The sequence below is a fragment of the Dysidea avara genome, chromosome 2, assembly GCF_963678975.1.
Source record: "Dysidea avara chromosome 2, odDysAvar1.4, whole genome shotgun sequence".
In the NCBI taxonomy this organism is placed as follows: Eukaryota; Metazoa; Porifera; class Demospongiae; order Dictyoceratida; family Dysideidae; genus Dysidea; species Dysidea avara.
The window spans coordinates 15,665,649-15,678,775 of record NC_089273.1 but is presented as its reverse complement, the minus strand read 5'-3'; the positions used below and the strand labels follow the sequence as shown (position 1 = coordinate 15,678,775).

Here is a 13,127-nt window from a genome sequence, read left to right as displayed (position 1 = left end):
CTTCATTTGAAAGTGAGGCAATTCTTAGATGATGAGCGCTTAATTTGGCACAAAAAATGCTTCGATACGTGCATCAGCTGGCGAAAAAATCGTTGGACGCCATCGGAATTGTAGATGGACAGATGGCTTTTCAGCTTTATATAAATAGATGTTGACATGATGTACTACAAAAACCTGTATCACTTCAATGCATGGTACAGGCTATATAGTCTGGTGTAGAAAGCATTAGTGTCCCCCATTAAGCACTGGTGCAATTAAATTCAAAATGTTCATGTCAACACATGGGTTGTGGTGTAATGGTGGCACTTGCATGACAATTAATGACCTCACTATATGCTGTGTAGTCAGTATGTATCAGTTGTATGGTGTACACAAATTAAATTGAGGCTGGCTATAGCAGAAAGTAATTCATAGAATGTTATTAATTGATGTCCGAGTGATTTTATTCAGGAGATATCACTTATCTATAGAACAATTGCATTACACAACAGTGAAGAACAGTTTACAATGCTAATCGCCAACTAGACACTCAAAGTAGTAGTGGTATTCAAATAGAGATCATGACACCAGTCACGCCAGTGCCACCAATACTGCACAGTTTCCATGGTATTATCATCCAACTGTCATTGCTAAAATGACAGAATTTCACGTACACATGGGTTCGTTGCAATTAATTAATTATGAATAAGGTGTGTCAGAAATAGCTACTAAAATGGTTTTGGTATTATTGCTGCATAAGTACATATTTTGCCCTTTTGCTACTAGCAATTTCAGTACTTTTTTCAATTTTACATAATCTTGCTCATTTTCCACAAAATACCAAGACACAACATAAGCTTGCATAACATACGTATAGCTAGTCTTCAGCCATACACAGATGCAATTCAACACGCTCAGGCTCGCCCCACTGTTATTAATGTCTGTATAGTGCTGGACATCATAAGTTTCCAAAACTTGTATTCTGAGTTTGCGATGTCATAACTTTATGTGGGTTTGGTCTATGTCATTGATATTTGGACCGGTCGAGCATGTAACCATTGTGGTTACACAACCAGAAATTGAAGCCATATCAATATAAATTATTCTCACAATGATGTAACAACTAAGCAGATTCAACATTTACATATTTCAACTTTTCTCCCTGTAGCTTTAATCCACAAAGCTAAATCTTGGCGGGATAAGAGAACAGTTATAGCTCCAACTTTTTGTAAGACAGATTTTTGATATCTTCATTTATTTTGATGCTATTGTGAATTGAAAGCATATCACAAAGGATTCAGTGAAACAGCCAACAATACTCATGAAATTCGGTACACGTACACCCCTGTATATAATGCAGCATATGATTAAGGTTCAGGAGTTATAGCTTTTAAAACAGAGGAACCAGCTATAACTTTTAAAGCCACACAAAAATGTTTGAAGAATGATTGTTTATTCAAACAGGCTTAAGTATATGGCCAGGTAACTTGGCCTGCCTAACTCCATTAGCCTACGTAATACTGTACCAAATATCAAAAGAAAGCTTATTCATTGGGCTACTAAGGGAAGGCTAAATACACACTGTAACAATAGAGGCTTACTTGTTATGGAGCAATGAAGAACAATGGTATTGTTGCAATGCTACATTCTACGCTTCACCCACCATGTTAATTAACATTTCTGTCACGTGAACTGTATGTATGACCTTACTCGCCATTGAATGGCGAATCAGCCAACGGTGATTTGGGGTGAATAGGATCAACTGGCAATGAGTTATGGATGATTTTCTAAAGATGTGTAGAAGATTTACTTGCTTATAAACTGAAATGTATATTCACAGTGTTGTGGTCTTCATACTTTCATTGTAGGGTAAATCCCTAGGTATCTTTTTAATCCTTATTACATCTTAAGTAAAGTGACGTTGATTGCATAGTCATAGGACAAACACTATGAAAATTACAGCGCTTTGTTTATAACCATACGTAGCGGTCAATCAAATTGTATAGCACGTCATGTTTTGGGGAAGTTATGATGTCCAGCATTATAGTTATTATTTTTGTATTGTAATAATTAATTAGTGTAAGCAAGAGTCCATAATAAAGAGGAGAGTGTCCAACTCAGTATTGGTCCATCAAAATGAGCCCAGTAAGTACATAGTGGTAAATTGTTCCTGTTTGACCACATTAGCCATATTCATTTTAAAGAAGTACTGAAGTTAGCCTTCTTTGTACTCAGGCAGAATTTGGGCTTTCTGCATGCTGTCACTCTTTGTAACTGCTGCGGCCAAATACTACTATAAGTGTAAAAGTTTGCTTATGTCAACCTAAACAGATGTTGAAGCCTGATCTTAAAGTGTGATACATTTTTAGACGCTACTTTGGTAGCCATTACTTGTAGCATTTGTATGTATATAGTCAGTGTGGCTTGATCTTGTTGTGATGGTAATCTGAGCTCCGTTTTAACTTAACCTTGATACTTAAACCCAAACCTTATATGTACACTGCATGTGTGCTGGAAAGCGAAAAGTTAAACCATAATAGATAACCCAAATATCATCTGACATTGACCAAGGCTTGAGACCTACTGTAAGTTTGTTAACAGGTGAAAGATAATCTGAGTGATGGAATGCTATTGAAGGTTCATTATCAGTGATACCAGGAGCTTATATTTCGGCGCGTTCGCACCTTCGGCGCTTATAAGCTCCTGGTGATACCAAGCAAATTTGGCATCAAAACAATATCAGTGAAGTAATTAAAGTGTAGTCACAGATCATGCAGTGTAACATACTATCATACTAACTCTTGATACTGGGAATGTGTCATTAGTCTGAGGACAATGTTGGAAACTTACTTAAAAAAAATTAAAATTAAAAAAAAGTGATAAAGAACATTGTAAAGCTTTATTCTGAAAACACATATAGGTAAAAGCATGAGTTAACAATACAATCACTGTATGGAGGAAAACTTTAGTGTTTGGTAAAATGATGTTGTAGGAGGACACCCCATAGCTATAATTAGCTGTGCATACATGTAACTGTGATCATATGTGTGATACCCTTTCTGTTTACTGGTACATGTGTTAGTACTGGTATTATTAGTGTGTTGTGTTTTTTGTGTGAGTGTGTGGTAAAACAGTGCTACACCCCTGTTTCAATTGTTGTAGTGTGATGTTTCTAGCATTTCAATAGTCAGATAATATTAAGAGTCTGTTTAAAGCCAGTCTGTGAGCTCAGTACAGTATATAACTACAATTGAAACATGGTGAGTTCACCAGGGTAGTGCATTAGGTACAGACATAGAAGAAGGACAATGCATAAGTCTTGCCAGCCAGCCTGTATTTTTTTTCTTTTGTCATTTGGTCGGGGAAAAAGCTAGTCTGATAACATGTCCAATACAGTGCGGGAACCTCTCTTAAAAACTCCCCAAATTAAGTAATAATCTCCATAATAAGGACAAATATTTTAATCCCAACAGGTCTGGTTAATACATCCTTTACCTCTGAAGGAGGAAAACCTCTATATTACAACAAAAAGTCGCCAAAAATTCTCAGTCCCAAAATGTCCATAATACTAATGCAGCAGCAGCAGCTTTAATAATGATTGTATTCATATGATTGCTATATACTCCATAACAAGCTTGTAAGGCTTGAGGTTGAGCTTGCAAGGTTTGAGGTTGACCAACTCAATTTCTGGTCTGTCAAAAAGTGCTGCCGGACTGGCTACTAAGTGGGGAAGTTTTGCTGGATGAAAGTTTCGTGTTTTTCGTGGTTTCAAAGCAAACTGAAAGTGTTTCCCCGCTTCACCACAAATTTTCCCTGCTTCACCCCACTTTCACCACGAATAGTCTCAGTATGCCTTAACTGTGAAACTCCCTATTTACAGTACTGACTATGTTACCAGAATGTCGTTTTTCCTGATCAAATGACAACTGAAAAAAAATACAGACTGGCTGGAGAGACTACAATAGCATAGTTAGTACTAGTTTATGATATCCGCACAGAACACAATCCTTTACTAGATTGTGTGGTAGTTATACAGGGGTAGGGTGTGATGACATGATGGTTGTGACACGTGTACGTTTTACCATGAAGTTTATGTCTGCAGTCATGCTAGAAGCATAGTACGTTAGTTCTATCAGAAATTATTTTGATCAATCATATTTCAGCCAGGGAATGAAATAATGAGCTCTAAGCAGCAGGTATGGTTACAAGACAATACAATAAACTATTTGTATAGCATGCTGGAAAATTTTTGAGAAAGTTTGTTTGCAATGGTTTTTATTACTTTATTACCCATAATTGTTGGCTACTGTCGGTATCTTGCTTCATGATATTTTCTATATAGGCACCTGTACATCAGTCCCCCATATAAAGTGGCCATCTTGTGCTCGTGACGTCATTGTGAATAAAGTCCATTAATAACAAAGATGTTCTCCAAGCATGAAATTAATTATGTTCATCCCAGCCTCTGCAGGAACCATTTTTTGTGAATCAGTGTTGTTTTAGATTGTAAAATGTGTTTCTTGTCAGAGCTAGCTACACACTGTGTTGATCTGTTGTGTTTACGAATTGTATCAAATGAAATATGAACACTAACAAGATACATCATATGTACAATGCATGTACTGTGCTCATTACCTTAGTTAGAAAAATCAATTTGGTAACTGGTCATACTCCACCAGTAGCTACTTAATGCTTGAAAACGATGTTTAAGCCCTTATTTTCAAAAATAAATGGAGGCATAACTCCAGTGTGGCAACTATAGGTGCGGCATTTATTCAAGGATATATGGTACTTTTTACAATGTATAGGTGTAATCAGCTAGTTAACTTGTTTATTGTTGATTTTCCATTTGGAACAGAAAATTTTTTAATATTCATTAGATGAAGTGATATTGTGTGTGTAATTGATTTTTAAAAGTATAATACAACTAGTTCTAGTTTTGCCAGGCACAAAAATGCTAAAAGAGCTGACTTTGAGGGAAATCGTACTTTATTTGATTGTAGAAAATGACAGTGGGCTTAAAAAATTTCATTTCACTATTCCACCATTTCAGTAGTCCATTTCACTGTTTATACACTCCCCCACAAGTTGTGTGATATGATGTCTATCACTTGGTGTGAGGAATGTATGTCTATTTTTAGTTCTGACCATTTTTGTTTTATTACAATTTATTCATAACTGCTTGATTGGTTGTAATTTTATTCATTTTACCATAGATATGTTACTAACTATAGTATAGTGATCTGTAAATACTGTGACAAATATTACAAAGGCTAATTTACTACTAAATAAATGAAGATTTGGAAATTTCAAAAGAGGAATCACTGGACACAAAACAAGAAGGGATCGCTAGGGGTGATAATATAATTTTCTGTCACAAAATTTTAGTTACATAATCATCCTTTTAAATTAGTTGAGGAAAAATAGGAATGTCATTTGTATTACCACCCCAGGTGTTTTGTGGCTATTTTTTCAGTGATCCTTACTTCCCCTTTAAAATTTCTTTATCTAGTTTGTGCACTTTTTTTTAATCCAGTAATGGATTTGTTTTATTGATGATGACCATATAGATAGAGCAATTAAACGTTCTATGTACTGTCAATATTTCATTGAAGCTACACATGAAAGTGATCATACAGTGTTTCCTATTACAAGCATTACTATAGTCTTAGTGCCTTTAATAGCTTTAAAATTTAGTACAAGGTTTGGTGCTATCAGACTGTATTATGTGCCTGCTCTTTTAGAGTATTGTAATTGTGAATAGCCTGCTATATCATGGAACAACACTTCAGTTTTCATAAGGCTTCAACAGTGTTTCACATTAGTATTGAGTCTTAATTACAATCATTGTTGTGGTTGACTACCAGTTCCTGTCATTTTATTGAATATAATTATGTTGCAAAAGCACAAATCATCACAACGTTCAATGAGGCATGCTCTTAATACAAGCCTCCATACAATAATGAATTACATAGTCACTAGTTTTTTTTTTTAAATACAACTGTCGAAATTTGGATGGGCAAGCAGTATATAGTAAATAAGCAGAAGCCGATCTTTAATACTCGTCTCCACTTGGTAGTGGAGAAACTGTTTTAAATCTTGTAGCTGAATTATCGCATGAACTGAAGGCCTGACACAATGGTAGATAAGCAGGTTAATAGTGTCTAAAACTGGCCTGGTTTTGGTGAAAACAAAGTCAGTATTAAGTCATGGACACACACCATTCAGCAAGCCTTGCTACTTTTATCCTGGAATTCTTGTAAACTTTTGTTGTGCTTGTGAAATAATTTTTATGCGTAATATATGTATGAGCGGAAACACCTTTGCAGGTATAGCTAGTTTATTTCCTTTTCACTTGAGAACCACCAGAGGGTTGCTTTGATATGTGTCCCAGTGTAGTTTTTAGGTGTGCTTTCTATTAGGATTTTTCATAAACACTGGATCCCTATTGTGAACTGACTATTGTGGTTCGTGTATATGATGGAATGAATGAATGGAATGTTTGAGTGGGAATAATTTTGGAATGAATGGAATGTTTGAGTGGGAATAATTTTGGAATGAATGGAATGTTTAGTTGAAAGTACTTGTCCTTCACAATTCATTAGCAAGAGCTCATAGTATATGTTATATATTAACTGTTGCTTTTTGTATGTTAATTATCTGGCATTATTAATGTGTATTGGGATTCATTCACGGAAGAAAATACTCACGAATTGGCCTTTTCGTATCTTCTATAGCTGCAACTACTTGCAAAGAATCTTCAACCCTACTTGCATGATACAATGAGTGAGAATAATTATACTGAGGTTTGTGAGTGAGAATAATTATACTGAGGTTTGTAGCAATGTTTGAATTGTGCAATGATCATGTCTGACCGTATTAATCCGCAAGAGGCAAACATTTCTCTATTGTTGTGATCACAACACTTATGGCATCAGGTTTGGTGGAATCAATGTCTTCACACCACAACTTCACTTCCAACATTTTCCACCATCTCACGCACACACACACTTCCGAAACCTGGTCATAAATTTTAAATTACTGTAACTCTGTAATGGAAAGTGCTATTACTATGAAATTTGGAAGGATAATTTGTGGAATTTCCGATTAAAAAAATCCAGACAATGAATTGTGGTTTGCATTGCACCATAGATATGTATGTATTGAATTTAATACTCACCTCCACTGCACTGTTCGGTGCTTCCCCTGTGTGGAACATCATCATTCATAGCTACTCCCATAGTAGCTTGTCACATTCGAGCGATAAAATTTTTGAGGCACAAAATAGGCCGAGTATACAACCAGGTTTTAATTTTCTATTCACAGTGGCATGATATGGCATCAAGTAGTTCAGGCCAAATTCTGGCTGTTGTAAGCATTCTTCATTGTTAGCAGCACCTGCTAGTAAGAAGCAGTAGTGGCCCAGGTGGTAGATCAAGAGGTCCCAGGTTCAATGCTCGAGCAGGGACTTCTACTACTGTGTTGTTTCCTTGAGCAAGAAACTTCACTCCCATAGCTCCAGCTAAAACCAGGAACATATTGTGTGTGTACCAGAGCACAGCTGAAAAACAGCCATTGGTGTATTGTTCAAAACGTAACAATTACATTATCATGGAAAGAAATATTGTTCAAATCAACATAATGTTATAGTTAGCATGGAGTTCCTTGGAATAACTGTATGGAAATAAAAAAACATGAAATATAAGTACATGCTATTAATATACAAAGTGCTCTTATATAGCTACATTGTTATAAAAGCTATGAAGTGCTATAGACAGGTAAGGGCATTGTTACATCATAAATTTTGCCCAAAATGGCATGTCAGAGCATCTAATTTTGAAATATTTCCTAGAGGGGGTCACGCCCCCCTAGTTTTAAGCATGCTTTGCACAATGTTACCTGCATAGTTCAGCTATATCTGCCATACAAATTAACTAAATTCCTGACAATTCATATGTCTGGAAATCTTCCCCGACAATTTAAAAGAATTTATTTCAAGCACTGATGGTACTGTAAAAAAGTTTTGAAACATTTTCTTTATTGCTGCTTTAGAGCGAGTTAAACTATATTGTCAGAGCATATCTATAAATACATGTGTGGCTGTGACTGCTGTATTAGAATATCTCGATTTTGCTACAGTATTACACAGTAGATTAAACTAGGTGGTGTGGTACAACACCTTTATTTTCTACTGAACTAGATCATTGAGGGGTGTGGCCTCAACAGTGACTATTAGAGATGCAGTAGTGTGTTTTGATCTTTTAAGGGGGTGTGGCCCTTTGCAATTGTTTTATAAGCCTAGCTTAGCTTCTACTCAATACTACTGTGCCTGAGATGTTGCTACAATCCGTTGAGTGCCTCTAATAGTTTTGCTGCGGCATCTTAATACGCCTTTAAAGAAAATTTCGATACAGTAAAATTAATCCCTTGGTATGGTTTCCTGGCATGAAGAAGATGACCATTTAATTGAAGATAAAAGAAATAGCAAAGCGCAAAAGGCAGATATTCATTGGAACCCCAAAAAAGGTACATTCAACTCGTGAGTTTGTTATTGTGCCGTAAAATGTTGGCCGTGTGCTGCTCTTTTTGGCCTCTAGCCTGGTAACTGATCAGCGAGGTAAGAAGACCAAAATACAGTTCTTTAATGATATTTTATTCTATATTCAGCTGCCTGTAAGCATTTTCTTGTTTTTAGTTCTATATTTGATGTTGAACAGACTACTTACTTAGTAAAGGTGACTTTTTGTCGCATATGATATTTTTATGATGGGTTTTATAAGTGGTGTGCGTCACTTTGGAGGCAAACACTACTAAACAGTATACTACCGTACTGTTGGATAATAAATGCAGTTGGTAAATTCTTTCTGAGCTTCAGTAAATGTAATTAATAAAATAATGTTGTTTTCATACTGCAGTTACACTATGTTATATTTATTGCTTGTGAGTTACAGTATCGTGTGATCGTGATGAATGTTCATGAAAAAAAATAGGTGCTTAGTTGTTTTCTTTTCTATTTTTAGAATTGCTCAATTCCTTCATGACTTGACAATGTATCAATACTACTGTTTATATTTCAGTGCGGGGAGGATCAAAGTATCGTGCTGGGTGACAACTAACTTATCACTGGGTTGTCAATCATTCAGTATGCAGGATCAAAACTTTAAACCAGCTGTGTTATGAGTAGACTGGGTATATTTTGGTTAATGTTTAGTGGCCATGATCTATACTTGGCCATATGAATGAATTAATTAGAATATGTTGCTAAAGTATCTTAATGATGGCACTGGGATAATAGTATCCCTTGATCTTGATTTTCACTCAAAAGACTTGTAGAAGTCTGCCAGGTGCACAGACTGGTAGACTACAGGAGCATAAATTGGATGGCTGCAGGTTTGAGGCTGTCCAGGTCCAGTCTAGTTACTGTGTGCACAGCTCAAAACACTGTCATGTGTGCAACTACCACCTTATCATGTGACATGATTGTATTGTTGGTTAATGTGTAAATCTTGGTTACAAATTGTATTCATAAGAAAGTAACTGGTCAGCAAATGCTGTCTTGCAATAATAGAAGTTGCTTTTTCAGTTTCTGATTTTCCCCTAAAGTTTGTCGATCAACATGTTTGGTTTATTGAATTGTCAAGCCTTTATGGTTAATTAAAGATATGAAAAGCATGCATTTTTTTCCCGGGCTGGATGGACTGCCCTTGCCACCACCCCCAGCACTAGGTGTTAAAGTGCTGGACAGCTGGAAATACCAGCAATCAAACAAGGCCGCCAGACTCCAAGCGACCCTTGGAGTAGGCCAGATCAATATTAGTAGTTGATGGACAGCATGCATGGTCACATGCATACGTACATAGATGTATTTACGTATATAAATTTTTTTTTGTATATGATTTTTTTTTTGTCGAGCTATATTGGGTGCTACCCTACTTGAAGAGCCATATTTTGTATGTTTCAAGGTAATTTCTTGTAAATTAGCAGTTGGTATTTTGTTAACGTTGCAATCTATTGGATAGCTACAAATGTGATTGAATAAATTACTAAAGGAAACTTGTACTGTATTTGGCTATTTGTGTTTAAGTAAAATAATCAATCATGTCACTGGTGTCCTAAATCACATTCAGTGTGTAGTGCCTTTACTTTGGCTGCAAAAATATGTTTCTTTTGTTGATGTATATCTATATTCTGGTATGCAATGGACTGTCTCACTGGAGTTTTTGGTGAGATGAGCGAATTTGTTGTGCCACGCCCCACTGTCTTTGAGTAGATTAGTTGGGTGGTTTCTTACTGTAATCATTCTTGCAGCAAAGATTGCAGCAGGGAGTGACTGACTAACTGGGAGGTATGTGTGCATTAGGTCGTTTGGAACTAGTAAGTTGAAAGTGGGAGTTAAAAGTGGTTGGCGGTAAGCTAGCTAAGATTTGCCACGCCCCCCTTTTGATCAATATGAATAGATCGGAGTGTGGAATGATAGGATTGGGAATCATAACCGTAATAGTGTATTAAAGCCGTAATAGCTTTAATCTATTTTTTTGAAGGATAAATCGTTGCTTAACACATGGAATATTTTATATATTGAAAAATGAGTATCTGCTGTATATCTGGCGAGCTGGTTGATTGAACCTCGTCACCTTGCAGCTATGTAATGTAGTAGCTAGCAGCGCGTTGGAAGGATCCTGTCTCTGGTAAAGGTCGAGACATGAGACATGATTGCTCTATGCATGATGTGGTTGTGCTGAGCCATGTTCCTGTAACATGCCCTTTATGAGGGTCGTTATGCGGGATCACTGCTTTGGCTAACTATATAATTTAGTTGACAATGTTAAACAGTAAGGATATAGAAGACTGATCGAATGCAAAAGCTTTGAATAGTTGAACAATACGATACGCCTATTTTTATTCTCTACGCACGTGTTAGGGTGGGGCTTCCGAGAAGCCGGATACTAACCCGTATATTATACGAAAAACCATCTCGCTGGAACACCCAGCGTTGGAATTTTTCTTGAAGGGTTAAGAAAAATAAGGTTGTTTCGCGAGAAATTTTCGGTGGTTTGTACTATAAATCTCGTAGTTTAAAACCACAGTCTGGAGATTCCTTATGCCATTACGCAGTACATTAGTCTCGTGCCCAGACCGCTTTTTTTCTTTTTGTGTGGGGGCGGAGAAAAAAGGATCTGGTGGGTCTCCAATACATTTTTTGTGCAGCCGGATTCACAACTTTTGGGGATCGTTGATTAGTGGTGATGAATAGCAAAGGCTTGTTAACGAAGCAACAATAGGAAATACGGCGCGCGTTTGTTGGCAAGGCTGCATCCTTGGGTACGCGCGCCGTATTTCCTATTGTTGCTTCGTTAACAAGCCTTTGCTATTCATCACCACTAATCAACGATCCCCAAAAGTTGTTGATCCGGCTGCACAAAAAATGTATTAGAGATCCACCTGACCCTTTTTTTTCTCCGCCCCAACACAAAAAGAAAAGAAGCGGTCTGGGCACGAGACTAGCAGTACATTACTGCATTAGGATTTTTTTTTTGCGCAGTACATTAAGGTCTTTCACACTCATCAGCATTCTGAGCATTGACGAATTAAATGTTGACCAACAATCACAAATCTAAACACGTACTGTACTTTAAGGCGCTTTTTTATTGACGTTTGACGAATTAACTAGTTCGTTAATTTTCTTCGTCGAAGCTACGGTATAACCTGGTAAGCGCACTCTGTTTACGAATTCTGACCACTACCCAGATAGCTATCTGTTTGTCGTTGTGTTTTATCTAGTTAACTGGCTATTGTTATAAATGTATGTGGTAGAAGTTAATTATATTCTTTAGTGTTAAGTTTCGCTTTTCTTTTGTGTAGAACACGAACGCGATAGTGAAAGCTTCTAGGTCTACTACACCGGCGATAAATGGCTAGTCAGGAGTCTACCGCTCAAATTGGAATTGACGCCAATCTAACTAAGATATTTCTAAGGAAAAGTCCGGAGTCGTTGAGCCCGGCAGAGGTTGAAGCTTACCGGTGTTTCATCTGTCGCCTCCTCTTGAGACAACCATCTCAGTTATCATGCTGTGGACGCCGATCGTGCCGTTCTTGCATTGACGGTAAACGCAGGTTAGTGATGACATTTGCAATTGTATTGGTATAATGTACAGATTCCATACTAATATTTTGTACTGAGGTTTTCATCAGCGTTCGAATTTGCGTTACGCCGTGCGTGAGTGCGTAGCAGTTGGCGTGGTTGCACACTCAGCCTTTTACCATCACGCTAACCGGTGCACTCTCACGCACGGCGTCACGCAGATTCGAACGCTGGTGAAAACCTCAGTATCCTTGTTTCCGCCGTACGCCGGTGCAGTTATTGCATTACGGGCGAAATTTCTTGGAGAATTTTCCTGTCCACTGAAAACATTACTGAAATTGTACATGTAGTTGTCAAATTATGATGTTATAATCAAAGTTGATTGGGAGTTCTTCCCTTTCCTGTGGTGTAATAACTACCCAAACTGGTTAACATGTGGTTATTTGCAGGTGTGGTTTATTGTACACATCTAATTGTGGTGCATGGCTTGTGTAGAGAGACTTATGAACAGCTCTTTATGGGATAATTAATGACTGAGAAACACTGCATGCCTGGAATATATATGTAGCACATCATCTCTGAGATAAAAGGTCACTGGGACTTACAGTACCATGTTTTAAAAAAAATAAAAAAATTTTCAAAGTAAATATTTCAGCAACTGGCTGTACCAATGGGAAAGGAGAATGTCAAACTGCACTACAAGTTGTTAACAATGAGCCTGTAAACCTACATACCTTTGTTTCTTCTTAACCTGACCACTGTTGATTGCTCAGATTTAACACCTTATGGGGGCGGTCCTCATGGAATCATGGCTGAAATTCTGTCTTGTCACTTGCTGGTAGAACTTTCTCAAGTACACTGTTCTTTCACTCGGTAGTCATGTATACAAAGTGCACCCGCTGTGCTTATAATTAGTCACCAATCAACACAATCACTGAATCGTTGGAACGGTCACATAGGATTTTATGGGCTCATTTTTCACAGCATATATCTCATTGTAAGTAGATAGGAGCAACCATTATTGAGGTAAGGATTAATGGTATGGAAATGGAAGTTGCTTATCCGG

At 37.1% G+C, this 13,127-nt stretch overlaps 1 protein-coding gene across 5 annotated transcripts in view; it reads left to right on the top strand.

The window, feature by feature from the left end:
* LOC136246694 (TNF receptor-associated factor 5-like) overlaps positions 1-13,127 on the top strand; it is a 46,752-nt gene that overhangs the window by 14,615 nt on the left and 19,010 nt on the right. For 2 of the 5 annotated variants that reach the window (XM_066038241.1, XM_066038240.1), the window contains exon 2: positions 11,842-12,093. In XM_066038241.1, coding sequence (XP_065894313.1) covers positions 11,891-12,093 — 203 coding nt within the window. In that variant the 5' untranslated portion in view covers positions 11,842-11,890. Of the gene's footprint in view, positions 1-10,192; positions 10,325-11,541; positions 11,783-11,841; positions 12,094-13,127 lie in introns of those variants that run through there. The other 3 variants (XM_066038238.1, XM_066038239.1, XM_066038237.1) reach the window with 3 other exon arrangements.